The sequence below is a fragment of the Seriola aureovittata genome, chromosome 12 (genome assembly GCF_021018895.1).
Source record: "Seriola aureovittata isolate HTS-2021-v1 ecotype China chromosome 12, ASM2101889v1, whole genome shotgun sequence".
Taxonomy (NCBI): domain Eukaryota; kingdom Metazoa; phylum Chordata; class Actinopteri; order Carangiformes; family Carangidae; genus Seriola; species Seriola aureovittata.
In genome coordinates this window covers 16,911,274-16,938,503 of record NC_079375.1, presented here as the reverse complement: position 1 = coordinate 16,938,503, position 27,230 = coordinate 16,911,274, and the positions used below count along the sequence as shown (strand labels likewise).

At 40.9% G+C, this 27,230-nt stretch overlaps 1 protein-coding gene across 1 annotated transcript in view; it reads left to right on the top strand.

Moving 5' to 3' along the window:
• Window positions 1-261: 261 nt before the first annotated feature.
• LOC130178546 (neurocan core protein-like) overlaps window positions 262-27,230 on the top strand; it is a 48,294-nt gene continuing 21,325 nt past the window's right edge. Inside the window, exons 1-11 of the mRNA XM_056390888.1 lie at window positions 262-627; window positions 16,283-16,362; window positions 20,263-20,460; window positions 21,138-21,320; window positions 21,910-22,084; window positions 23,049-23,176; window positions 23,844-24,128; window positions 24,694-24,837; window positions 24,966-25,046; window positions 25,131-25,288; window positions 25,370-25,520. Of these exons, the coding sequence (XP_056246863.1) occupies window positions 16,290-16,362; window positions 20,263-20,460; window positions 21,138-21,320; window positions 21,910-22,084; window positions 23,049-23,176; window positions 23,844-24,128; window positions 24,694-24,837; window positions 24,966-25,046; window positions 25,131-25,288; window positions 25,370-25,520 (1,576 nt within the window). The 5' untranslated portion in view covers window positions 262-627; window positions 16,283-16,289. The remainder of the gene's footprint in view (window positions 628-16,282; window positions 16,363-20,262; window positions 20,461-21,137; window positions 21,321-21,909; window positions 22,085-23,048; window positions 23,177-23,843; window positions 24,129-24,693; window positions 24,838-24,965; window positions 25,047-25,130; window positions 25,289-25,369; window positions 25,521-27,230) is intronic.

The following is a 27,230-nucleotide window of genomic DNA, read 5'->3' as shown; positions in this document are numbered from 1 at the left end:
CAGGGGATGTGAGGATGTGACACGAGGGTATCAGGGGTTTTAGCTGATGGTCAGACTGTCATTGTAAGCTCATGGGTAAATTCTAATTTAATTCACAGACGCCGGATCAACCTTTGAGGTTTATGTAGGATTATGGTCATATAAAGTACACCCCCCCCCCCCCTCTCTCTCTTTCACCCCCCACCCCCACCCCCCCTTTGAATGGGGGCGCTGGAGCCGTCTGCCTGTCACCGCTTGCCTCTTTGTTCAAACTGATTCTGCTTCTCTCCCTCAGCGTAGCTGCTGGCGAGGAGGGGGACGGAGGGAGCACCTTGCTGTGCGTGTGAGTGTGCGCGCGTGTGCGAGTGCATTTATTCCCGACATTCAGCGTGTGAGGATGAACGGCGCATAAGGCTGCTGCTCAGTGAGGAGAGGATAACGCTGAAGACGGAGTGTAAACTCCGAGACGCGGAGCGCTTGTGCACACGCTCTCTCCTCTGACACTGCAAAGTGCTGTTTCACCCTTGTTTCGTCGCTCGCCGTCTCTGCACCCTCTGGGAGCTTTGGAGAGCACCTGCACTGAGGCGCAAGGCTTTCGCCCACATTCCAGGGGATTGCACCATTAAGACGCACCTCGTTTTTGCCAAGGTAAGAGCGAAAGCAAGAGGACGATCTGCTTCGCATGCACGCTTTATGAAACCAATCGTTTGGTCAGTGTGTCATATCTCAAGTCACCGGGTGGCAGGAGGCTCCTGAGACCCCGCAGCTCCTGGAAGACGATGTGAAGTGTCTCAGTTTTTTGCTTACCATATGAAAACGCACTTTTGGTTAAACTGGAGCAAAAAAACAGTTTTTTTGAGTGCTTTTCTCACTGCCCGTCCATGCAACATCAAATCATATGCATATGCAATAAGTGTAAGTAATAAGTATTTCATGTGGACCAATCAGTGCATTTCCCCTCGCATGATCGTCGCCTCGGCTTCACACAAATCGCACCAGTTTGGGATATCTTTAATTATTTACTGGTCAAAGCTTTTAATATTGGTCTATATTTACGACCCGTGTACGGGCATGCATTAATCATCAACTCGCCAAGTAACCTTGTTAGCGTGTCCTTTACAAGACACGCCAAGAGATCTTGTCTTCATACCACAAGAACTTTGTTGCTTTGGTTCACACACGCACACGTCTAATAAACCTTCCTTTACAGATGCCAAAATTAAAAGAAATCAAAGGGGGAGGATGCCTTCTGTCAGGTGATGCAATTGTGGAAGCAGATCTGAACACTTGAACAGGTGTTTGTGAAATCTATTATGTAAAGCAGAGCCCTTTGGTGAACAAACAACATGTGTTGAATAAGTGCCAAAATCTGATCTTATACTGGTCCACCTCCAGAGCTGTCACCTGGGCATGACATTAAAGATACTGCTGTGCACGGAAACTGAATTACCAGTGATCACTGTGCGACACTAACTTTGCTTTGGTCCTTTAAAATGACAGAAATGAGAGAAAGAAAGTGACCTAATGAAGGTAAAATGAGTGATTGCCTGGTGCCAAGCCGGTGAATAGATCTTTGAGAGTGTTATATTGATGACTGCCTGCTCTGTAAACAAACACTGGGCATGTACAAATCACAGTGAAGGAGGAGAACAGTTTGGGTCACCTTGACAAATGAGCTGTATTGTCTGAGAATATGAGAGCCCCCGCAGCCCAATAAAGCCCATTCTGTTTCTATTCACCGCTCCAGTTTGGAGGAGTTCAAGTCTTTTCTTCTCTGGCCTTGTTAGTGCGCCCACTACCAGCTGTGTGTCAGTGCCATAAAGCAGGACGAGGTTAACTAGGCAACGCCACGTTATAGACGAGCTAGAGCTGAGGAGAGAGGGAACATATGTGTGTGAGAGATAACAGAGTGTGCCTGTGGGGCGAGGAGAGAGGAGAATGGTGAGGAATGAGGCTAAGAGACCCAGCTGAAAGTTTACAGCATGCATTTTTCATTCTGTCCGGATGTGTGTGTGTGTTTGTGTTGTTTGAAAGGGCCGTGTGGGGATCCATGTGTCCCGGCACGCACATACAGTAGTTGTGTGTATGTAGATGACTGCACTTATACGAGCAGAGGGATCAGACATCGGTGTTGTGAGGAACAGAAGAGTCTGATTCAAAAATAGAGTACAAGCTCAGTTCAGCTGCCTCGCTGTCTGTTGCTGCACACTTTGCACTCAGTCAGCCTCAGTATTGTTTATCATGTCTGGCTGTGAGCCGTCTGCAATTCAAGGAGTCACTTTGCATCAGTGGAAAATGGAAAAAAGAGTCATGTGAGGTGCCTTTTAAACAGATGAAATACTGTAGAGCTGGAAAGACTGGTCAATTAATCAATTAATCAATCGACAGCAAATGATTGGCAGCAAGTTTATGTCATTGTTCAAGCAAAAATGCCACACATACCCTTGTTCCAGCCTCTAAAATGTGAGGACCTGCTGCTTTTCTTTTCGTCTGATATAATAGTAAACTGAATATATTTAGGTCTAGTTGGAGAAAATGATTTTCTTACATTTGATACAACAATAATCTGTAGATTTATCAATAGTTAACACTGGACCAGAAACAATTAGTCAATTAATTGATTGACAGTAAATTAATCAGCAAATGTTTTGATAATCAATCAATCATTTGAGTTATTTTTCAAGGCAAAACAGGCTAACCATTTGCTGGCAGCCTCTCAAATGTGAAGATTTGCTGTTTTTCTCTGTTATATCATTGTCAGTTGAATATCTTTGGGTTTGAAGACATTACTGTGGCTTTGGGAAACTGTAGTCAGCATTTTTCACTATTTTCTGACATTTTATAGACTAATTTGAAGATTAAATCAATCATGAAAATAACCATTAGTGGCAGCCCTAAAATATAATAGCCGGATTTTCAGAATGAAATGAATCAGAGGAGACAGTTTAGCCCTGCTGGTCATAATTGTGCTGTTTTTTCCTCCAGTTTCCTGGCATGAATGCATTTGGAGAACCTTGCTGATGGTTTATTTTCAGTGGAAGCTAAAGGTAACTCTCATCCGGGGTTTGATATTAGTCTCTATGGTATGAAAGTGCCCATTCTAATATGTCACTAAGGTGATTATGGGGTGTATTCCCCCCTTATAGAGTGTTAATAGCTAACAGAATGACACTATATAAATGCAAATTAGTACCAGCACTTGGTTACAGAGGCCTTGGAATGATGAAAATAAGCTTCCCCTCAGAGGCTTGTTTCTTTATGGTTATGCTGCCCTGAAAATGCATTGATTTTGTTTAGAACTGATGGGTAGCGTTGTATAATTCAGTAAAATTATGAGACTTCTTTGTTGCTCTAACTGTATTTCATGAACCAGCAGATCCAACCGTGAACTAGACTGTGAACTAAAGTGGGAGTTTTATGATCTCTTTGAACTTTGTGGTCTGTTTACAGCCAGAAGGGGAATAGGCTTAAGACTAACAATGACTTCACAGTGACTGGAGCAAAAACTGTCCACGTTTTCAGCACTGGACAGCTCCCAAATCTCAGAGCCGAATGATCCGGCCACGAACATTTGTCAAATAGAAAAAGAGCAGTGACCAGTTTGTGTTTTGAGCTGCTGGATTTGGACGTAAAGTCTCCCTCTCTCCCCCTCTCTCTCTGGAATATTGAAACCCTCCCGTCAAATGAGTCCCCAGCCGCCAAACCCCAAAAGGGATTGGACAAACCAATCCATCAATCAACTTCAGTCTTTAGCTTGGGAGGGACTAAAGCAGCCCACCAGGCCAATCACTACAAGCGTAGATGAGACCACAGCTGAACAGCTCACCCACACAAAGAGAGAAAGGTCCCTCTCTTTGTCTTTGACCAGGGGGGCTCTCCTCTAAAGTAGTGACTGGTGCAAGACAAATGTTTGGCTTTACAGTTGGATAAGAAGAAGCTCTTCAAGGCAGCACCAAAGTTTTATCAGCCTGTGCAATGTAGAGATGAGTTGAATGATAAGTCATTTTCAAAGAGATAGTCAGGCTTAACAGTCATTGCAGTTGTGTTACTTTTTTATTTTTTCCCTTCTTTTGAAAAATCTCCTCTCAGCTATTATTTCTTGTTATTATTTCTGTTAACTGCTGATTTGAGAATAAAGAGACAGCTTCTGCCTCTCTGGGCATTGGCATTGGTGATAAAATGCTTGAAGGACAGAGCTCTTTCTCTATTTTTTTTTTCCATACCTAGTTCATAGTCCACAGAGTTAGCACATCATTAAAGAACAGGAATTCTTGGGTGAAGTCCCATCAGTGTCTATGTTTGTGTCTATTATTCCATCCTGTGGATGAAAACATGGCCTTCTGGTAGCTCTCATGATCCAAGACAAACAGTGTGAGTGTGTGTGGAGCTGTGGATCTAATATACTCAAGATGATAGCCGCATCTCATGCACCTGATCCTTTATTGGCTTTGTCACCAAGAGCCAACCTCTGAACCTTCACCTTTGACCTGTATTTTTTTTTTTTTTTTTTTTTTTTTTTTTTTTAAGACACAGCTGGTGTAGTGGCCAATTAAAATCACTGTCCCCCTCCATATTGCTATTTACGTAAACAAATATTTTACCTGCAATACATTTGAACCTCATCATGCTTCTGATTCTTTAAAGCTGCTCTAATCAATATTTTCATTGTTACAATGAATTACATGTAATAAAATTACAACATGTGGCCTTAATATGAAAGGAGTCATTAATGGTGTCAAAGCCCACAGAGAATTATCACCCAACTCTACAGAGTGGTTTTTAAATTAGAACATTCTGGTATGCCTATCCAGCAGCAAATAGCAGGCAGACACAGTTAGCAACTAGCTATGGAAGCGATTCTAAAGTGTAAAGAATTATCTTAGCAATAACACCAGCGGTAAGCCAAAGGGATACAGAGATAACACTTTTTCCCCCGGGATGACGGTGGACATTGGACATCATCAATTTTGTGCCGGCTCCATCCAGACAGTGGGTCCTAACATATCCAAAAACGTTGGAGCAAATTTCTAAAAAGGTATTCTTCGGGTAAACTGGCCGCACTTTATAAATCTAAATGCTTACATTCCCATCTGAGAAAATATGAAAACCTAGTAAAATGATATGATAACAGTCCAAGGACAAAAAATTGTTATAGCTTTGAGCCTCAATTGACCATGGATAGCGCCAGATCAAGCTTTTATTTTGGTACTTCCGCTGAGCAGCAGTGTGAATTTGCACATTAGCTAAATATTTTGTTTCACCAAGATTTATATTAAACATATAACAATTCCATTAACTTTACATTTATTTTTTAAAGTAAATATGACAAACGTTCACAAATATTGCTGTAAATCTGGTTAAAAAAAGAAGACGACTTTTTAAAATTATTTAGAGCTAAATGTGGCAAAATGTTGCACTTAATTTCAGTAATTAATAACTAAACTAATTAATTTGTACAATTGGCAGCTAGCTGGTAACTAGCTGGTAAAGATGGATTGAAGCATTTAGCAGCTAAAGAGCCAGATATTTCCTTCAGGAGTTGATGGAGACCAAAAATAGAGCTAAAAGCTCAGTGAATATTGGACCTCCATTCATCTGGTGTCCAGACACATGACTCCAAATAAATGATAAAGTTGCTCCACGTCAATTGGATGTGTCAATTAGCCAGTGTTTGCTAACATGTTTGCTGCATGTATGTTTACATCTACTGTAGAGGTTTATGTCAATGTTGTGTTTACAGCTTGTTGCACTGCTCCCATGTGGCAAAAACAATTAATCAAAACATGTTTTAAAGGGATTTTTGACAGTATTTAGTTTGTATTGTTCAAATACACTTCACATAAGTTTATGCCAGGGAAAGAAAAACAAATACATGAAATATTTAAGTAAAAATCAAAATGGTACAAGTAAGTCAAAATTATGAGATACTCAAAATTATTAAATAGAATGTCATAATTATCACATAAGTCAAAGTTTTGAGTCAAAAATGCAGTATCTCAAATCTTAGTATCTATTAATTTGCACTTACTATTTCAAAATTCTGACTTGCCATGAATATTTTTTATTTTTGTCAATATTAACTTTTTATCCACTTTTTATTTTTAAAGTCACTCATAGGACAAATTTTTATTCTCTATTAACCTTTTTTCTTTTTACTTTTTTACAACAATTTTATACGAAATTAATCAGCTTGGTTTTGCTGTGAAGTCCTTCTCTACAATAATAGAACATTTTAAGTAAAAGGTTCACTGGTAACAAATGAAATGATGACCGTGTGACTTGATCTTTTATGATGCATTACAGATGCAGACAATGAGACATGATTGATTCCACTGAGGCCGCTGCCTGGTTTCCATTTCCTCTAAAAGCTATGTTACAATACTCTCACACATTCATGTGCACACTTATACATAGTGTGGCTCCCTCATGTGTTATTCAAATACATTTAGATTGATTTTTTGTCAAACTCGCAGTTGGCTAACATGCACTGAACCTCACATCATCAAACCTACATCTTACTCACATGCGCGCACACACACACACACACACACACACACACACACACACACACACACACACACACACACACACACACACACACACACACACACACACACACACACACACACACACACAACAAAAATACACCTATGGCGCTGGCAGAAAGAGGCTTAGGATGAACAGGTGGAGAGAGAAAATGAGTATATCTGAGATCATTTGCTGCAGGTCTGTTGAGTGTAGCTCTACAGCAGCTTAATAGCTCTACAGGAAGGTCGGAAACAGATGGATGTCATAAGAGCTGTCAATCTCTCTCAGGTACGAAAAAATCATTGGTGATACATGCATGAAACATTATAATTTCAACAATACAAAACAATATATTTCCTCTTGGGTAACTGTACAGTGAATAATTACTGAAAAGAAAAGTTGTAACAACCAACTACAGCACCTATATCCTACTTGTAACTCCTCCCTGTCCTGTGCTTACTATATTTGTCAATCAAGGGTCCTTCAGAGTGATCTACATTTGCTTCTCTCTGCACTTTACTGCACACACACATCTTGCCAAATTTTAACTTGGCCTCCAAGCGTGTTATCGAGCCGGTTTAAGTAACCCCGGTCTCCATGCCCAGTGGGATCAATGGTTTCAGTGTGAGAGGATGGAGTGTGTAATCTTGAATCGGAGGGACCAGCAGCTTTCCAAAGTCCTCTCGCCATCTGAAGCCCAGGCCAGAACTGCATGAGTCATTAGTTGCTTTGAGTGTGATTAGTCACCACACAGGCACACTCAACACAAAGGCTATCTGTGTGTTTATGTGCAGGAATTTAATATCTGATTCAGCTCAGTTCACTCTCCCTCTGAGGTGTCCTTTTTTTCTATTTTTAATTTCTTGAGCAATTAAAGTTCATGCATGCTGGTTTTATGTCTTTTTTATGGCACCAAATCATGACTGCAACATGTATTTTTTTCCTGTCTTTACAATTCATTAATGAAAATTGCCTCTGTGTAAGCAGAAGTTCAAATTTCAGCCACACATCTATTCAGGATGCACCGGCTGCAGCCTTTTTCTCATAAACAACAAATTAAGAAGAATTATAGAGCTCCAACGCAGCTTTTCTGAGGAGCTTTCATCATGTTAGTTTATTATTGTCACGACGCTGATAAAAATGACCTTCCTTTCATTCCTCTTCCTTCATCCTCTTCCTCTCCCAGCCCACCACTTTGTCTGTCACTCATCTGGAGCTGTTATTCTGCTGTTCACTCTGCCACTCTCTCTAGAGGTAATAGTTTTGTGAGACATGATTAAAGAAAAAGGGTAGGAGAGAAATCACCTTCTCCTGTCAGGTACCAATAGGGGGAAACAAGACTAACAGTTTAACCCCTTACAGTAAAACCAACTCTACTTCAGTCGTAAAGGCTAATGGTACAGATTTATCTAAAGTCCTCAAGCCTCTCCCCATATTTTTAGACATTAATTCCTCTTGTTGTCATCATGCTGTTGGGCAAAAAAGGTTTACTTACTATAAAAATAAAAAGTAATCAGAAATTAGAGTCCAAGCTCTCTTCTGTTGAAGGAAGAAAAATATTCTATCAAATGGCAAGAGTTTTAGCCTTTCCAAAGCCAAAATCATAAAAGTAATGAATTCAACAGTGTGTTTATCTGCTCAAACATAAGCTGTAAACATTAAAAACTAGTAGTAGAGTAAGTGTATTTGTGTATTACTGCCATCAAAGACTATTGTTTTGCGGGGTTACTTTTTGCATAACAAAAAAACATGTCCAGGACCAATCAGGTCTCAAATCGCCAAATGGAGAGTTTAGACAAATGCTATTCTGAACTGTAAATCACTTTTGCTGAAGTGAGACATATTATTTGAAAATATGAACAATAAAGCTCTTTCTCTTATTGTTGCTTTCCAAGTAGGCCTATATTATTCATAAACATCCTATCACTGTTATTTCTATGACAAATAACATTTAAAGAGGACCTGTTATGCTTTTCCAAGTTTTCCCCTTTCCTATAGTGTAATATATCTGTTTTTTTGTGCATGTAAATGGTCAACAAAGTCGCGAGGCTTAAAGTACACACCAAAAGGAGTACCTCAGTCGGGGCGAAAACCCACTTTATCATTTGCATGAAACACCTCATTGGGGTCCAGGCCTTACTTCCTAGACCTATTGACGTCATATGTCCCTCAGTGTCACCCACCTGCAAGCTGGACACCTCCTGCAAGCTTGGCACCTCCACACAAGGCACAGCACACAACTACTTAGATCATAAAGACTGTTCTCACATGCCTGGTGAAATATATGCTTTGCATGCTCTGCCAACGGCAGAACCACAACGAACCCATTGGCTGGAATTCATTTTTACCACCGACCCCTCCACGCTTCCAAACATTTTACTGTGTGCCAGGAAACATATCTATTGGGAAACAGATTTGGACATAACACCGGCAAACAGGACTGCTTCAAAAAACTGCGCACAGTTCAACACCGCGATGTTTATTTCTGAAGGAAGGGGCAGTTCGTGGATTTGTGATTTTAAACTCCATAGCCGGCGACCGGATGGCATTAGTAAAAGCAGTGAAGCCACAAGCACAAAGATATAGAAAAGTTAAATCTTTATCAATATTGACCATACCTTGATAGCTTGGAAATTATCCTCAATTCTACCATTCATTTTCATTAACTATGATCATAAACGTATACTTCGCTTAGATTTACCAGTATTATAAACCAGGAAGCAGTGGGGACTCCCTACCTTTTTAAGTCGGATTGTCTGTTGGTTCCTGTCCATTCCGCGATTACTTATATTCCTTTAGTCCGTAAAAGTCCACAGATTTAAAAAAGAAAAAAAAAATCTAAACGTTTTTTATTTTTTTTACGTATGAATATTGTCACGTGAAGTCCAATGCAGACTGTCCAGCGACTTTATTCGCAGCACTTCTCTTCATAATTCTGCCTCTTCCCTCCTTCCGGCTGCTCGGCAGTGGGTATGCTTGTTTTCCTGCTCCAGTCTAGCTTGCAAAAGTGGATCGGGTCAATCATCTAATAGTTCAAGATCGGATACGGCAAAACCGACGCCATTGTGACAGCCACAAACATTTGTTTCCAGCTGCTGAGAAAGGCGGGACTAGTTGTAATCAAGCATGCTGGGCTCTGATTGGTTAGCTTCATAGGGGCGGTGGGGGGCCTTAAAGAGCCCTGAGCTCTAATACAGGCATTCAGACAGAAAGTACAGTATAAGAACAAGACTAGTTAAAAACGTATTATATGGCTGGACTGCCTATGGTCAAATACTGATTTTATAACTGCGACTGCATATGACAAAATCACCAAACACATAAATTAAAGAAAAAAATTGTGCTGTGATATCAGCTTTATTTACTTATAAAATGATCACTCAGAGAGAACGTAAAAAGAGACAAACTATCTTTCTTATTTTGTCTCTCACAAACAGCACAGCCTCCGTCTGGGATCCACTATAATTCTGCCTTTATTTACCTGCGTGACAGACTTTTATTAGAGGCAGGTGTTTTTGTCTAACTCCCTTGGTTTGATATGAAGAATTGGTCAGAGCAATGTTATAGTATGAAGCCTCCTTTTCAGTCGCTCCCACTTGCCCTGTTAAAGTTACTGCATTACGTGTTAATACAAACTCAGCAGTTCCTGTAATCATTTCAAATTTAAATTTCTCTAGTGTTTCATTAGGCAGAAACTCTTTATTCTTTTAATTCCTGTGCTGCAGTAAGTGTATTGTACCATTTCCGGTTGCCAGTGTTACTGTTGTTTACATGCTATTCAGATTTGCTAGTTTCTTTACCAATTATGATGCATTCTCTCTTTCCCTCCCTCACTCCTGCTCTCTCTGCTCAGTGTGGCTTATGTTTAGTTATTCCTCTGCCTCCTTTAGTAATATTGATACATGTAATGAAAGTAGTTTATGGGCCGCAATGGTGGCGAGGCTCAGTGTAGGAGGCGCACCTCCACTTCCCTGTGGCTCGGTAGACTGCCCTTAACAAGGGGTGTAATCCTAACCCCCAGTTGGCATCCAGATATTGTCCAGTCATGTACCAGGTTCTGTTTGAAAAAAGTCTCTAAATCTATCGACAATTTGCTAAGTTGGCTACACTGCAGGCTGTAAACACTCCCTAACAGAAGTTGTAAGCACCAGAAACTCAAACTCAGTGACAAGGCACTAGGCTGACCAGGGGTAGAAATATCCTCAGTCAGTCAGTCAGGGACATTCCCGATTATAAAAATAATTTATTTTTGGAACATTGAATCATGTAAATATAGTTTAGCAGATGCCAAGAATAAAATGATGAAGACTAAAAATGGCCATAATATGTCCTCTTTAAATTACACTTTAATTTATAATGCTATATTATAATACCAGGATGACCCTGCTATACAAGAACAAGGCTGCTCTTGTGTTGGTTATCTGAATGGCTCATCAGCTGGTGAAGAAGCAGACCTTTTACCAGGGACATGTGGTTTTATTCAGCTAGATCACTACTTTTAGCATACTACTATGTGGCTATGTACTGCAGCCATCAAATGCATATAGAGGACCTTTCTTGTATAAAACAACACTAACATCATCTGGAGACAGATTTTCACATAACTGTTAACTAAAATTGCCAGTAGCAGTTGTGATTTCAGAAAAGAGAATCAGTTGTTGCCTGTTAAAAATGAGAAGTCTGTTTTTGTCGAGGTCTGTAAAAAAAAAAGATTTTGAGTGGTAGGCCTACATCTGACCCCATTATTGTGAACTACTGTACATATGTGTCATGCTGTCTTGCAGAATGTAAAGAGTTAAGCAAACTTAAACGGACATTTAACAGAGGCTAGGCACCAGGTTTTGTACTCATGTTGTTGTGTATGTGTTTTACTACACAGAAGTTGAGATCCAGTGACACTCGGCTTTGGCTGGGGGTTTGATGTGCAACTTCATAGTGGTTGTACTATTACAGTGGCATGTGTGTTTCTGCTTGTGTCATCACTTAACATGGGACTCAACCTGGCCTGATTAAGTAAACCTTTGCCGTCTGTGAACACACACACACACACTTCAGTGTAGCATGGCAGAGGCATTGTAAGCAAAAAGCTGTCGTGCTGTGCTCACAGCCACAACAGCAGCTGAGATGACATTTTCCACACATTTCATGCTTTTTCTTCAAGCAATTTTCCCACCAACTGCGGAACTGAAGGAGATTTGGGTCGAGGGGCCTGTCTTGCCTGCGTCATGATGATCATGAGGCCAGTTGGTCTCCTGCTTCAACAGATTGACAGCTTAGTGCTGAACCCTAATGTAGGTCTGCCAGCCTCGTCTGGTAGCTCTCTTTGGATCTCTGTCACTCCGCTCGCTGGCTCTTACAATGAACTGAGAATGCGTCCTATTCAGACGACATCGTGAAAATGTGTCGGATGGACATTCGCATTGAAGTCCACTGAAGCATTTTAGAGACTTCTGGCTCGAGACACAACTGTGCCTGTGAAAGTGAAGAGGGGCGATTTAGAGGGAGACGTTCACAACATCTGATGTCTCATCCTTAACAAAAGGTGGCACTGGTTAGTATGCGGCTGGTGCGATTGCATGGCCAGTGCACTGTATGTTGTAAATCCCCTCTGGTAAAACTTTGAATGGCTGCTGTCTATAGGAACATCGTTTGTATGTTGTATAGCAGCCATAGAGATGTCCATAGGCTGAACTCTGAATTCTGTTGCTGTGGATAGTGGCTGTTGGGCCCCTGCCAGTCCCAGGCACTCAGATACAACACTCTCTAATGCGCTCTTCTTGCAAGACTGGGCAAACTCCTCTGTGTCACGACCCTCTCCAAACCTTTAGAAATCTCTTGTCACCCACCCAGCTAGCTCAACCAATACTGCAGGCCTTCAACATGCAAAGAGTCCAACGGCTCAACCCCAATCTGTCACAGCCCATCACAAGGTCCTAACCCACCTTTATGGTGGGATGCCTCAAAGTGTGTGGCACAGCGGGGTCTGACCCTCACCAGAATCCCCTTTTTCAAAAAGTCCAAGACCGACTTGGTAGACCACTATTAAAACTCACACAACAAATTGTTGTTTAATGAAAAGTATTGTTTGGCAGGTGTCACAAAGTGCTTTACTGTCTGAGAGGAATGTTTTTTCTTTGCCTCACACGCTCCACTTTTATTTGGTTGAACGTTTTACTGAGCTTTCACATGGTCGGAGAAGAGAGCCACCATTATTCCTGTAATTTACAAAGGGTTGAGTTGGTGTTGCATAATCTTCTTTCTGAGCATTGGGATGCTGTTGGCATGAATTGCTGTTACCTTGGTGAATGCAAAGAGGCCATTTGCTTTCTTGGATTAATTATTTACTTTATGTAACTGAAATCCTGACAGTCCAAACATGGACTGATTTGTCTCAGATTATTTCAAATTCTTCAAATGGTCTTCTAGCAAGCCCTGGTAATGCAAAGTGAAGTCAGGAGGGAACAAAGAACCAATATTTTGTCCACAAATAAATAATTTAGAGTTGTTTAAGTTGCTTAACTCCCCTTGAAATCAGCATTACTGTAGAAAACAAAGCTGTGTTTACTTCAAACAGCATATTCTCCTCTTCATCTCCATTTCATACCAGTACGGGGCAATAAAGCTCTGTCTCAGGCGTCTCTCCATTGAGCTGAGAAGCTTTGGGCCCCAAGCCAAATCCTCTGGCAAAGTCAGCAGCTCATTTCTGATGTGTGGTAGGATTTCCTCTTGTTGTGCTGTAGGAATGCACCACAATCACCTTTTCACTGCAGTATACTGAAAGTTAATCCTGGTTTAGATATACTTTGGAGAATGACCGTTTGGATGTTATAAAAGATTCAGTCCAATTTTTCTTCATCAGATATATCTGTGTGTGGCATGAGATCAAATCACTTTACAACGTGAGATAGTCTATTTTAGCCATGTACAAGACCAGTGTTGGACCTGGAGCTCAGGTAGTAGAGTAGGTGAAAAATATAAGTCGCTGTCAACAAAGGCATCTGCCAAATAAATGTAATTTAGCTATAAAGGGAGAAATCTCTGTCACGAGTGGATTGCTGAGGACCAGAGGAAGCGCAGTGTCAACTGTGAAGTTTTTTAGATGAGCGGTTCCTTAGAAATATACTTTTTATTTTTTATCTCCACCAAAATCTGATATATTAGGATCATTAACAGGTGGGACAAGTAATTTATGCACCATCATCTAATGTTGTTATTCATCTGTTGTATTATTCCTCATTCTTTTAACGTCCATTTATGAGTGAAAAAATGGCTTAAACTAACATTACAAACTGTAAATCATTTTAAATATTTTATTTGCTGATGCAGAAATACATTTGCCAGTGCAGTTTCTTAACTGCATTGTACTCCAGTGATTAAATCCATGTCAAGTTCTCTAGTAAAAATACTGATTCTGCAGTTTATGGAAATGGTTGCTATGACACACATTGAGTAAGTCAATCTACATTCGCATGCCAAATTATTAGATACACCTAGATAAAACTAATGCAGTATAATACAACAGGGCAGCAATAAATCCTCCCCTTATGAGGATTAGAGTATTCAGTTTTTATTGAATCTGTTTGAGAGAGGTGTTGATTTATTTAAATAATCATTCTGGAGGCTGTAATTTGCTACACAGTGAGTGTGTAGTTTGCATGTCTCCATGTCTGCGTGGGTTATCACAGTGTGCTCCGCTTTCCTCCCACAGGGCACAAAAATGTGCAATTAAAGGTAAATTAAAGACAAGACACTTCCTCTAGCCATGAATGTATTTTTCCTGTTACATTTTTTAATATAATTTTGGATTTTTAGGTATAAAACACATAATAAAATTCATCAGGCAGAAGTTATCCTGCGGTCACAGAAACCAAACCGTTTAAGGCATGACAAATTCTGGAAAATACAAAAGCAGATAGATGCCTCCAAAAACCCGTACAACACTGACAGTTCCAGACTAAAGTAGTGGCAGTAGTGTTTTCTCTGATGCACCAGTAGCAGAATTTCTTTTTCCTGTTTTCAGCCAATTTTCGCCATTTCAGCCCAAAATTGCACAAAATGAACCTTGCTTTTAACATCACTGAAGACAACATGTAAGGAATTTTTTTAATGAACAATGGGCAGATGTAGGGTCTTTTTTTATGATTAATCATGTGATCACTCTGCTGTTTAAGAATACTCTTACACTAGGAGTAAGACAATAAATGTGACTCATTCTTCACTTTCTGGGAGGTTTTTCATTAAACACAGTATGTAGTGTGTATTAATTTCAAGATAATTCAAGTTAAAATTTCTAGTGCATCCCATTGGACATCCTCCCATCTCCAACAGTGCATGGGATCAAAGGTCACGTTGTCTTGCTGCAGTGCCAACAGTTTAAAGCCTCTCTCACACACAGTGGTGTGTCTAGGCTTCCTGGCTGGAAAGTGCTGAATGAGTCATTTTCCTCAGCCCCAGTGAACTGTGTCTGGGTCTTTACAGATGCAGTTATTTGTTTTTTATTATAACACCAATAAATAAAATGGATATGATGCATTATCTGTTCTTTTTTTGTGATACTGTGTGCTATGCTACTCAATTGCCTCATTTGCCCAATATTTGCTTTTCAGTGATTCAGTGTTCAAGGCCATTTGGGGCATTTAGTATATATATATTTTTTTATAGATGTGGCCAGTGGTGAGCTGGATATAATGTGGAGACTAAAGGTCACTGTGCAGGGGAGTCATCGCAACAATAAATAAATGAGAGAGAAACTATGAGTGATTCGCCCATTCAGAAAGCTTGTGAAGGTCTGCATTAGTTTTTCACACTGCTGCTTTAACACCTGTTGTAGCTTCACAGATGATGGTTTCCTCATCTTGTGAAAACTGCTCTGATGGTAGACAGCTCATTAAGATGAGTGACACGTATCCGGGCCTGTGTGAACATCACCACCAGAGTTAGCAAAGGACAGTGCTGACAATACATTTCATTTCCATCAGCTGAAAACCCTTTGTGTTACACACAAGTTTGTTTGTATCACATTTGGATGGATATGAGTTGGTCTAATTAGCTTCCCAAAGTGTTTTATAAGTCAAAACAGCTGTGGAGGTTTTTCAGACACACAAAGGAGTAAGCAGCCCTTCATCCGTTCAGACAATGAAAGTCTGTTTCACCTTGCATTCACACTTTCATCTAAAGCTCTTTTGCCTCTCATTCATCGGTTCACACACACCGATTGCAGCGAGCTTCTGTGCAGAGCAATGGCCCAACCCCACAAAGCAATTCGGGGGTTGGGTGAAACTGTGCCATTAAAGCTCAGGGGTTTCATGTTAACAGACAAAATCTGTAACATTTGAATAATGAGTTACAGTAAAAAGTTCTGTCTTCAAGGGGAAAGCAAGCATGGGAGGATAACGCTGGATACAGATGGGTGAAGTGTATCATCTTACTGAACGAATACATTGAATGAAAACACGATTCACAGTTTTAATGTGCTTGCATTTGAAAGATAGAGGCAATGATAAGAACTAAACTTAAAGATGTGCACATTTACAGTTCATAAAATAAGATATTTACTTGATTGTCCAAGCTGCGCCATAAAATTATTACACTGAAAAGCAAGTATACATGTCCAGTGTAACTACATTTGATCCAAAGCTTCCTCCTATAACTACTGGTTCAGCCTCCCTTCTCGATCCTGTCTCACTGTTCTCTTCTCTGTTTTCTCCCTCTCTCTCTCTCTCTCTCTCTCTCTCTCTCTCTCTCTCTTTCTCTCTCTCTCTCTCTCTCTCTGCAGGTCCAGGATGGTGCTCACTCTGTGTGCAGCTGGGCGGCAGATCCTCTTTGCTCTGATGCTGCCGCTCTATTTAGGCTTGGGTGAGTTCTCTGTCTCCTATACCTCCACTCTTTGTTTCCTTCAAACGCTTTGTCTTCCAAGTGCTGCAGAAACTGATCAGCAGTTTTAAATATAAAGGAACAACGGTCCATGGTAACAGAATATGTCAGTACACAGGAGTGTTCAGTGAAAGAAGAGGGAGGGAAGGATGACAGATGATAAGGAGGATAGGAGGAAGGAATAAAGGAGGGGGGAGCAGCTGGACCAGAATACAGAAAAAAAAAGAGTTCCCACATTAATTTTTCCATAGGCATAATTACACAAGACAGGTCTGTACTCATTTGAGTGTTGTAAGTGAAAGCTGACATGCTGAGGATGTTTGCAGACATGCTCGGTGGGATTGAGCTGGAACACCTCCAAACCCATTTGTGCAAGTTTAGTCGACCATCTGTTCCATTACAACTATGCGTAAAATTCACAATTATGGAACAAAAAGACAAAAAATGTCAGAGCTGCAAGTCTCTGGAGGATAGTATCGCAGATTTGAGGTCACACATGCAGCCTGCTGACGGCTTGTACTAAAGATAAGTTGCTCTCCTTAATTACTTTTCCTGCAATTGGCATGCACTGTGGAAGCTGGTCAGCCTGGATTTTCATTGCATCTCTCATTTCCAGCATTAAAACATAAGCTCACCGGTCATTGCGCTCTGACAGGAGAAAGTTTTTAATCCAAATTCAATCATGTTTTATAGTTTTTTGTTGATGCACGATTCAGGATCCAAGAGTAAACAAAATGATCTCCCCCGCTACTAAAATTGAAAAATCAGGATTGGAACCTGCTGTTTTTCTTAAATATTGACCTTTGAAGCTACTGTAAAAGCTGTTAAAACATTTATATGTAGGATTATTTCACTCCTGAGTCAATAATTTCCAGGTTCATCCCCACGAAATGTACCGCAAGATATCAAACAGGTGTATTTTTTACCATGGCGACCCTTGATGATCGTATCAAGACAGTGAATCTGCAGATTGTAGATTCAGTTGCGTTTAAGAAATATTGGTAAAAACCCTGTTTGCAGTTTATCAGTAATCCAAACAGCTCAATGGACTCTGGAGAAGGACTCACAGGAATAAGAGATGACATCTGTTAATGACAGAAAGTGTCCTTTCATGTCACTTCCAGCTCTCTGCTTCTCTTTTTAGGCTGTTTTTCTTTTGTCCCATCTGTCACCACCATGCTACAGGCAGGGTACACTTATCATCCAAAGTCCCTCAATTTCCACCATTCGGTTTCTTAGACTCCCTCTCCCCCTCTCTTATTCCTGCCCGCCGTCTTGTTCTGGCTCTTATGCTTTTCCCGTGTATTTGTGATTCTGTGATTACATCTGATTTGGGGGGAAGGCAGCGGCGGCGTTCTTCAGCACAGAGAGATGCTCTCAGGGGGTTCAGCTCGTGAAAGCCGTCCAATCTAAATGCAGATGGAAATATCTTTTGGGGATTCAATTCCACCGTGTGCAATATTCCAAAGGAGGCTTTGTTTTATGTTTTTTGTTTTTTTCTCACAGATTCTCTTGTTACACTCATAATTGTTCTCTACAAATTGGTGTATTTGACTAACAGTGAAAATGTGAATGGAGAGGACAAGAGAAGAAAACAAATACAAAAATCCCTGAACAAATTTCTCTTAAGCTTATTAAGCTTTGTAGTGGTGTCGTCTGCCTTTTGTTGGTATGCTGACAGACAGTTTAGCACATTACACTCCATGTTACTGCTTGACTTCAAGAGTAGAAACAGCTCATGAATTTATGATGAACGCTTAATGAGTATACAGTGGTCAAAAGCAAATGAAAGTTTATAAAAAAAAACTTTTATAGATAGAAAAGGAAAAGGAGAACACAATTTCAACCATCTATGAAATAAAACAAACAAACAAAAAAAATAAAAAATAAAAAAATAAATGGAAGCCTGGTATTTTACAGTAACATCCACAAGGATAAAGCCACAAAGAGGTAGGCTAAGAATTGGTTGGTTGGAGGATAATGGCTTTGTAGGCGATCCTGTTGTCATGGTTACATTGAACATGTATATCCTGGCAACCAGACTGAGTGAACTGCTGATATCAATCTGCAGAAGCATGAATCTAACCGTTACAGTGACATTCCCTTCCTTACATTGATGCTTCATTGGCATAAAATCACTAAATGAATTAGTCTGAGTGACAGTTCAAGTCATTTGTGTGAATGGTGTGAAGAATAAATAATTAAATAATAAATAATTAGGTTGGAGGTGGCAAGACACTATGATCTTTGGTGTGTGTGTGTGTGTGTGGTTTTCAGCTCAAGTGTATGGGTGTGTGCGTGTGCCTAGGTTGCGCTCCTTTGCTGCACTAGCAAATCAAGTTCCTCATTCTTGGAGCTCCTCGTCTGCTTAGTGCACATTATATTATTCACCTGAATGAACCAGCAGACTTATTCATGTCTTTGAAAAAGCATTTATGTGCTGAATCCTTTCACAAAGTAGATTCATGCATGGTGAATCATCAATACAGGAAATTATTTACTGCACTTTTCTCTCTACTGTTTTCTTCCCTTGTAAGCAAAAGCTTCTCCAACTTTAAGTGGATTCACAAAGTATTCATTTAAAGTATTCAGACGACTTCACGTTTGTTCACATTTTATTATTATGTTGCAGCATCTATGCTAAAATCATTTCAATTCATTTCAAAACAGAAAAAAATGAATTTTACAAGTTTTTGCAAATTTATTAAAAAGGAAAAACTGAAATATCACACTGACATAAATATCCAGACCCTTTAATATGACAGTCCACCTGTGGTAAATTCAGTTGACAGGACATGATTTGGAAAGACACACATCTGGTTATATAAGGTTTCACAGCTGCCAATGCACCTCAGAGCAAAAACCAAGCCATGAGGTGGAAGGAGCTGCTGCCTGCAGGGCTCAGAGAAAGGATTTTGTCGAGGCACAGATCAGGGGAGGGCTACAAAAAATATTTTTGCTGCATAACTCCTTAACTCTTAAATGGAAGATGTTTGGAACAACCTGGACTCATACTAGAGCTGGCCGCTGTGCAGATGAGAGAAACCTCCAAGAAGGCAACCAACACTGCAGCACTCCACTGATCTGGGTTTTATGGCAGAGTAGCCAGAAAAAAACCTCTCCTCAGTGAAAGCTTGCTAAAAGAAGCACCTAAAGGACTCTCAGCATGTGAGAAACAAGATTATCTGGTCTGGTGAAACCAAGATTGAAATGTTTGGCCTCAGTTCTATGCGTCATGTCTGGAGGGAACCAGGCACCGCTCATCACCTGACCAATGCCATCCCAACAGTGAAGCATGGTGGTGTCAGCATCAGGCTGTGGGGGTGTTTTTCAGCAGCAGGGACAGGGAGAAGCTGAATGAATGAAAACCCGATCCAGAGCACTCAGGACCTCAGACTGGTCCAAAGGTTTACCTTCCAACAGGACAATGACCCGGAGCACACAGCCAAGACAATACAGGAGTGGCTTAGGGACAACTGTGTGAATGCCCTTGAGTGGCCCAACCAGAGCCCTGACTTGAACCCAATTCAACCAAGTCCCCATTCAACCTGACACAGCTTGAGAGGATCTGTAGAGAAGAATGGCAGAAAATCCCTAAATCCAGGTGTGCAAAGCTTGTGGCATCATACCCAAAAGGACTCGAGGCTGAAAATTTCCACAAGAGGTGCTTCAACTAAATACTGAGTAAAAAGGGTCTGAACACTTCACTAATAAATTTGCTAAAAAATTCTAAAATTCTGTTTTCCTTTTGTCTTTATTGGGTAGCACAAGGCTGCAACAGAACAAAATGTGAAAAAGTGAAGGGATCTGAATACTTTCTGAATGCACTGCATTTAATCACTTAATCCAATTATATTCTGTCCTCCTTTTGTTCCTCTTTAGGTGAAGCCTCCTCCATAGTGAACATGCGTAGGATCATCCATCCTACAGTACAACAAACACTGGCAGGCAAAGCCGTCCTCCCCTGTGTCTTCACCCTCCGGACCAGCTCCTCCAGCCAGCCTCCCCACCTCCTGTGGACCAGGCTCCCAGCGGGGGCACAGGGTGCTCGTCCTGAGCAGATTGTTCTTTCAGTTAAAGGTAAAACAAAGATGTTATGTGAAAGTCTGATTCAGCTGTGGATAAACAACTTAACAATAACAGCTGAATTAAAATGATGAACCTTCATAGCTGTGGTTTTTCCACTGTACTTGTCAAGGCTGTGTGCAGATTGAATTAATCTACCTCAGGCACCTTTATTCTTTTAGCATCTTTCAGTGGATAGTTTTGGCACCGAAACACTGGATGTGAAGTTAGCAACTTGATGGTAAACACAGTGGAGCATTTGGCAGCTAAAGAGCCAGATGTTTCTTCATGAATGAGCGTAAACCAAAACCAAGCTGAGCTAAAAGAGAGTCAATATTTGACTTACAGCAGAAACACAACTCCTAATTTTGAATGTGTAATTAGGCAGCTGTTTGCCATATCAGCTTAAAAGGTGATCACACATTGTTTCTGATGCCCAAAAAATAAATAAAAAATCATGAATCTGAATGAAGCTGACAACAGCAGATCCTGCAGTTAAAATGAGAGAAGCACTCTCAATAGAAAGGTTTTCCAGGATTTCAGCAAAGTCATCCGAACAAAATAAAATTTGGTGATAAAGATTTATCTCCATCTATTTATCTGGGGTCCCTTAAACTTTATGTTCTATCTGTAAAACCTACAGGATGCCAGCAGACATTTGTCATGAAGAAATCTATTTTTCTTTGCCAAAGGTGATGTAATCAAGGTGAATAAGGCTTTCAGTGGACGGGTCATGCTGCCAGGATACCCTGCCAATCCCCTGAATGCTACCATGGAGATCTCCAGTCTCCGTACCAACGACTCAGGCACTTACCACTGTCAGGTTGTCATGGGTAACGACTATGAGAGAGACACTGTGCCCCTGGTGGTCTCCGGTAAGTGCAGCAGCCACTGACGGGGATTTCTTTGTGAGAGAGGTTTAGTGCCACAACTCCCTAAAGGAAACATTTAAACGCCGCTGACAGACTGAGCAGCATTAACACAAAAGGCTTTTAAAATTCTTCTAACTTAATTGATTTTTGTGTTTTATTATATTGTGCTAATGTAAGATGCATAAGGGCTGCTTTAAAACAAGAGCACAGCCAGCCTTTCAGGGTTTTTTTTAATCTAATTAAACATTAATAACATTGATTCACTATATCAATATCATAATGACTGACTGTGTAGCTCACTGCTTTCTACGTTAGTGTTGTTCTTCTTATCTCGCTTTCCACTCGAGTAATTGTGTAATTCTTTTAATTAAAGAATGAACACCAGTGATAATTTCTCTGTTTGCTCATTTGTGAAATTCCTGCTGAAACTCACATAGCGGTAGATTGATCTGTTTGTGGCCACAATAAAATGTTCATCGATTGCATCCCACTGATTTAAGGATTTCTTCTCCGGCTGTTTTGGGATATCTCTAAAAACAGAAAGAACTGAAAAAGTTTACCTCAACAAATGTCTGTGTGTCTGCCCGTGTAGGTGTGGTGTTTCACTACCGGGCTCCCAGCGCCCGTTACTCCCTTTCATTTGCCGACGCGCAGCGGGTCTGCCTGGAGAACTCTGCCCAGATCGCCTCGCCGGCCCAGCTGTGGGCAGCGTACTATGACGGCTTTGCCAGCTGTGCAGCCGGCTGGTTGGATGATCAGACCGTCCGGTGAGAAGACATTCAATAGCCTCCTTCTGCTTGTCACACCCTTACACCTTTTGCTTTGAAGCAAGTCTGCAACTAGCTGTTTTTTATGATTGATTGATTGATTGATTGATTGATTGATTGATTGATTGATTGATTGATTGAGTAGAGCTCACGTTGAAAAGAAAATGAGTCAGAAAAAATAAAAGCCAAACATTCTCTCACACCAGCTCCTGTGAGGATTTGCTCAGACAAGACATTTGAAGACTGGCTTTGGCTCTGCAGAACTCAGGCTTTGGGAAATTGTGAAAGATGTTTCTCACATTTTTTTGACCATTTATAGACCAACCAATTCATTAGCTAAAGCTTTAACAGTCCCCAGAGCTCAGATTACTCTTTATTATTAAAGAGGAATCAGAGGAAACAGAAAGATTTTCACATTTGTGAAGATGAAACCGGTGAATTTTGGGCGTTTTTACTTAAAGGAATAGTTTGGTAAATATGCTCTTGGCTTTCTTGCCAAGAACTAAATGATCAACAGGGTAATTGATTGATCTACTAATTGTTTCAGGTCAAATTTAAAGACTGCTATAGTTTTAATATGCCTGCTAAGTCTCTAATATGAAGACATTTCCTTTGTTTTACATACTGTTTATTCCCTCTCCTCCTGGATCATCTGCTGTTTCTATTAATATTCACTTCTTTTGTTTTGTCACCTTATCTGCTTCAGGATCATGTTCTTTTTACCCCCATTGTCTCTTTGCTGTTAATTGTATTTTAATCTATTCTAATCTGTTGCCCTTTAAAAGAGAACACAGACAAGAATTTATTCTGAACTGACATTTAAAGACTTAATGAAAATAAAAGTTTTGATATTTGAGCTGAGATAATGTTTGTACAGTAAAATGTCCAGGAGATATCTATGCTACTTATTTCCTGTTATTAGTGAAAAGAAACAAGGTTTACTCCCACATGGTTGTCTCCACAGTTATTCTGTCCAGCTGCCAGAGCTTGGTTGCTATGGACACAAGGAGTACTCCGCTGGAGTGAGGAATTATGGGAAGAGGGACCCGAAAGAGCTGTTTGATGTGTACTGTTTTGCAAAAGAACTGGATGGTACACACACACACACACACACACACAAATGCACACAAACACACACACACATATGCACACTCACTCACAAAAATACACATCAAAACCTGTGACAGCTTTTGGCTTTACGCTGGTGTTTGCATCATACTCTGCTACAATATTACAGGAGAAGTCCTGCCATATTCTCTTTTCTATTCCAATGAAAGTACAAACAGTGAATTGATCTCGCTCGCAGAGTCACACCATCGTACTGGGTGACATGTTCCCTCATGAACTTGGGCACTGTGATTTATTTTGAGCCAATCCCACAAACACCATCCTGCTGTTGTGAATACTCACTATTCCAACAAATTTCTTGTAAATCCACGGCTAAAAATAGTTCTCTTCAAATGCACCATTTACCACAGTGCCCATCTGATTTAGAAAATTATCTAGCATGTCATAAAAAATGAACCTTTACATTTAGCTTTTATGCCTTTAGTAGGAATGAATATGTCTGGAGCTCAAAGTCACAGGCAGGGTAACAAAAATATAAAATGTCATCAGCCTTATCCATTAAGTGCAAGGACCATTACCTAATATTTCGTGTGCTTTCAAAGTCTTCATAACCCAGGTGTATCCCTGTTAGAAATCCCACAGGCTTCACCTGCTTCTTGACAAGCTCCCGTCTCATGTCTCCCTCCTCCAGGTGAGGTGTTTCACTCCTCCGTCCCGGGCAGGTTGTCTCTGTCTTCAGCCTCAGACCGCTGCGTGTCCCTCGGGGGTCAGCTGGCCACGGTAGGGCAGCTTTATCTGGCCTGGAGAGCTGGCCTGGACAGCTGCGCCCCAGGCTGGCTGTCTGATGGCAGTGTCCGCTACCCGGTGACCTGGCCTCGCCCGGAGTGTGGAGGGAGCCAGCCGGGAGTCTGCACCGTCACACCCAACAGCACTGCTGACAACACCACAGCGTTATATGATGCTTACTGCTACAGAGGTATTGTGACAACCATGGGTTGCATTTGTTTGCTATTTTTGTTTCTGGAAAAGACAATCAAAAATACAAAGCTAACTAATTATGGACTGTTTAGACAGGAATAAAACATGAATGAATCTAGTTGACTATTGCAATAATCAAAGACATTTCATGAAGGTAATGTAATTGGAGCGTGTAGATCAAAACTGGGCACAAACATGGATGAATACACTGATTTAACTGCCATCTCACTCATAAGAGAAGTGTTGTTGTTGCTCTGGATGCTTTGAGTTCCCTTAATGTAGTAAGAATGAAAATAAATGTCATTGCCAGTGTTGTAGCTATGGCAACACTGATTTCTGATCCACATTATCTACCCCACCGCCATGTATCTGTGAAATTGCTGGATTGACAGAAGCAGTGGAAGAGAGAGAGAAAAAAGAGGACAGGCTGTCTTAAAGTTAAATATCCAGAAGCTCCCTTTCAGATTTCTGCTAAATTAAAACAGCAAAACTTTGACACAAACTGGATGAAATCCTTCGGCGGCTGCCACAGGAAAAGCAAATCTCTTCGACTTGTTTCCTAGGTAAAGTGAAGAATACTGGCTCCATCTCTCAGATCTACACCTCCCTGTGGAAGCCCTGGAGCTACCTCACAGGCTCAAGTGATGCCGACTCCACAGGGACAGACAAGCCCGACCTGACTACACAGCAAACCTTCACTACCAGAGGTTTTACATTTGTCTTCGATTTGCAGATCTGTAGCAGCACGAAGCAGCTGATTAATCAGAATCAAACATTTAGTATGTAAATATGGACATAAGAATGCACATAACTTTACATAAATACACCCATGCAGGGTCCTCAGATGCTTCACCTTCCAACTGGACGGGGTTGGTTGACCTTGAAGAGGAGGCCGCTCTTCACAACGCTGATGCTTGTGAGTCTGACTGCTGATATTGATGCCTGTGGGAAACGATTGTGTGGATACTGTGGATTATTACTCACCTGTTTGTCTCCTCAGCCACAGACCCCTGGTCTTCAGAGTCCTCAGGGTCCTATCTGACCCTCCAGCTAATCCCAGGACAGAGCTCCTTAGACTGGGGAGAGCTGCTGGAGCCTGGACCCGATTCGGAGGAGTTTCTCCGACCCCCAGTTCACCCAACTCCTGCTGAGAAGAAGGTCAGTCTGGTTTTCAGCTTTTGTCATAAGGTTTGAAATACTGAATCTACTAAGTTTCTGTCCATCAACTCATTATTTCAGGTGATCTCAAAGATTGTCAAGTCCATTTGGAAGCCTTGGAACTACCTGGTGGGGACTGGAGATGAGGAGGGAACCCGAGCACCGAACGGACAGGCAGGGGAAGAGGACACAGCCACTGCAAAGACTGAGCCATCCAACACATCATCACCAGGTGTGTGGATTATGATGTGTGTGTGTGTGTAATTTTCTCAGTCTGTGATGTTGGGGAAATATCAACTGAGCAACACAACAGGATGGTACATTCATTAGAGAACAAGCCCCTGGAATGTAGTTCATTAGAGAAGCACCGGGGTATACAAGGGGAAAAAAGCAGTGTAGCCTTTGGTGCCCTTGCATCCGGCTGGGACTCAAACTAAAGCCACGCTGACCTTTCTGTGTAGCTCAGGCTGCCTCTCCTGTTCGGTCACTAATGAGCTGATTGACACCAAGTGTGACAGTGAACGAGCTCCAGCTGTTGGCAGTTGCTTTCCAGACACTGGGATTCAGTCTGAATGGTTAAAAGTGTTTGATCTTTAAACTTTTACTTGTACGAAGAGGCTTTGAAAAATGTTACAAGATTAAGTAATATCAGTTTCCATTTATAAGAAATTGGAAATTGGAAATGTTAGAAAAAAATGCATTATTAATCAGTACCGAATGACATTCTATGTGTGCTGCACAGCCACTAATCTACTGTGTAAGCATTAGTCAGTGTCTATAAAATAAATTAAAACTATATTTAAGTTCTCAAACTGCTCTAATCAAACAGAACAAAATCAGATAAAAATCAAACAGGATCATTTCTGACCAATTCTGACATGGTTAGCATGAATGATGGAGACAGCGCACTGTTTATAGATTAGTGGCTTTATGGAGCAGAAATTTGCTTAACTTCAGTCCACCCTCAACAGACTATAAGTAGCAATGCTGAAGAAAACAACACTAACACAATAACTCAAACAGAGAGCTGCATTTCTCTGGGTGAAGACCCCACAAACTCTCCTCTTAAGATCTCAGCCGACCAGGCTGAGGACAGTGAAAATAGTCTGTTTTTTGTGTTGCTATTGATGTTTTAGGTTTTTTTTTTTCTTTGTCTTTTCTCCCTTCTCACTGCGCTTGTTTTGGGCAGTGCTTGGTTGGTTCTGAGCAGAATTGCTGCTCATTTCCTTTTTTTCTTATTTAATCGTACAAATATAAACGCTCAGTTACAATGTTTACTCTTTTTCTTTTTTCCCCCAATGATATTCCGCTACTTTCAACAAACGGTGGTTTGATCACACTGACGCTGTTAGTCGGCTGGAGGAGGGGAGGGTTGTAGAGAACGAGCATCGTGACGGCAGCGGGATGGACAGGCCTGCAGCTGCTGTGTTATTCTCTCTCAGGCAGAGGAGGGATGCCTCTTGGCCTCACTCATCACTTCATGCCACTGAATGGCAGTTATTTGTTCTTGTTCTTGAAGGGTTCTGTTTTGTATTGAGATTTGATCCATTGTTTGGGGATGGAGCCTCGCACAACAAATGACAGATTAATTTGTGTGTTTTCCGTTTTACTGTGTGGGCATTGTGCTCCGGCCCTCGTGTATGTGATTACTAGATGCTGCTGCTGCTGCTGCTGCCCTTTCATTTATCTGTGTCGTGCTAATAACCACCTATCAGTTTCCACATGTTGTACAAAGTGTGAAAAACATACCTTGAAATTCTTGCACTTAATGTGAAGGACATTAACCACATCATCAAATGCCAGAAAATCTTTTCTTTGAGACAGAGAAATGTCAGATAGCGTTTCTCCAAGAAACCCACCTTTCAGACCTGGAACATATTAAAGTAAAGAGGTGGGATGTGTGGACCAGATGTTTTAACCACTACATAACTCAAAAATCAGT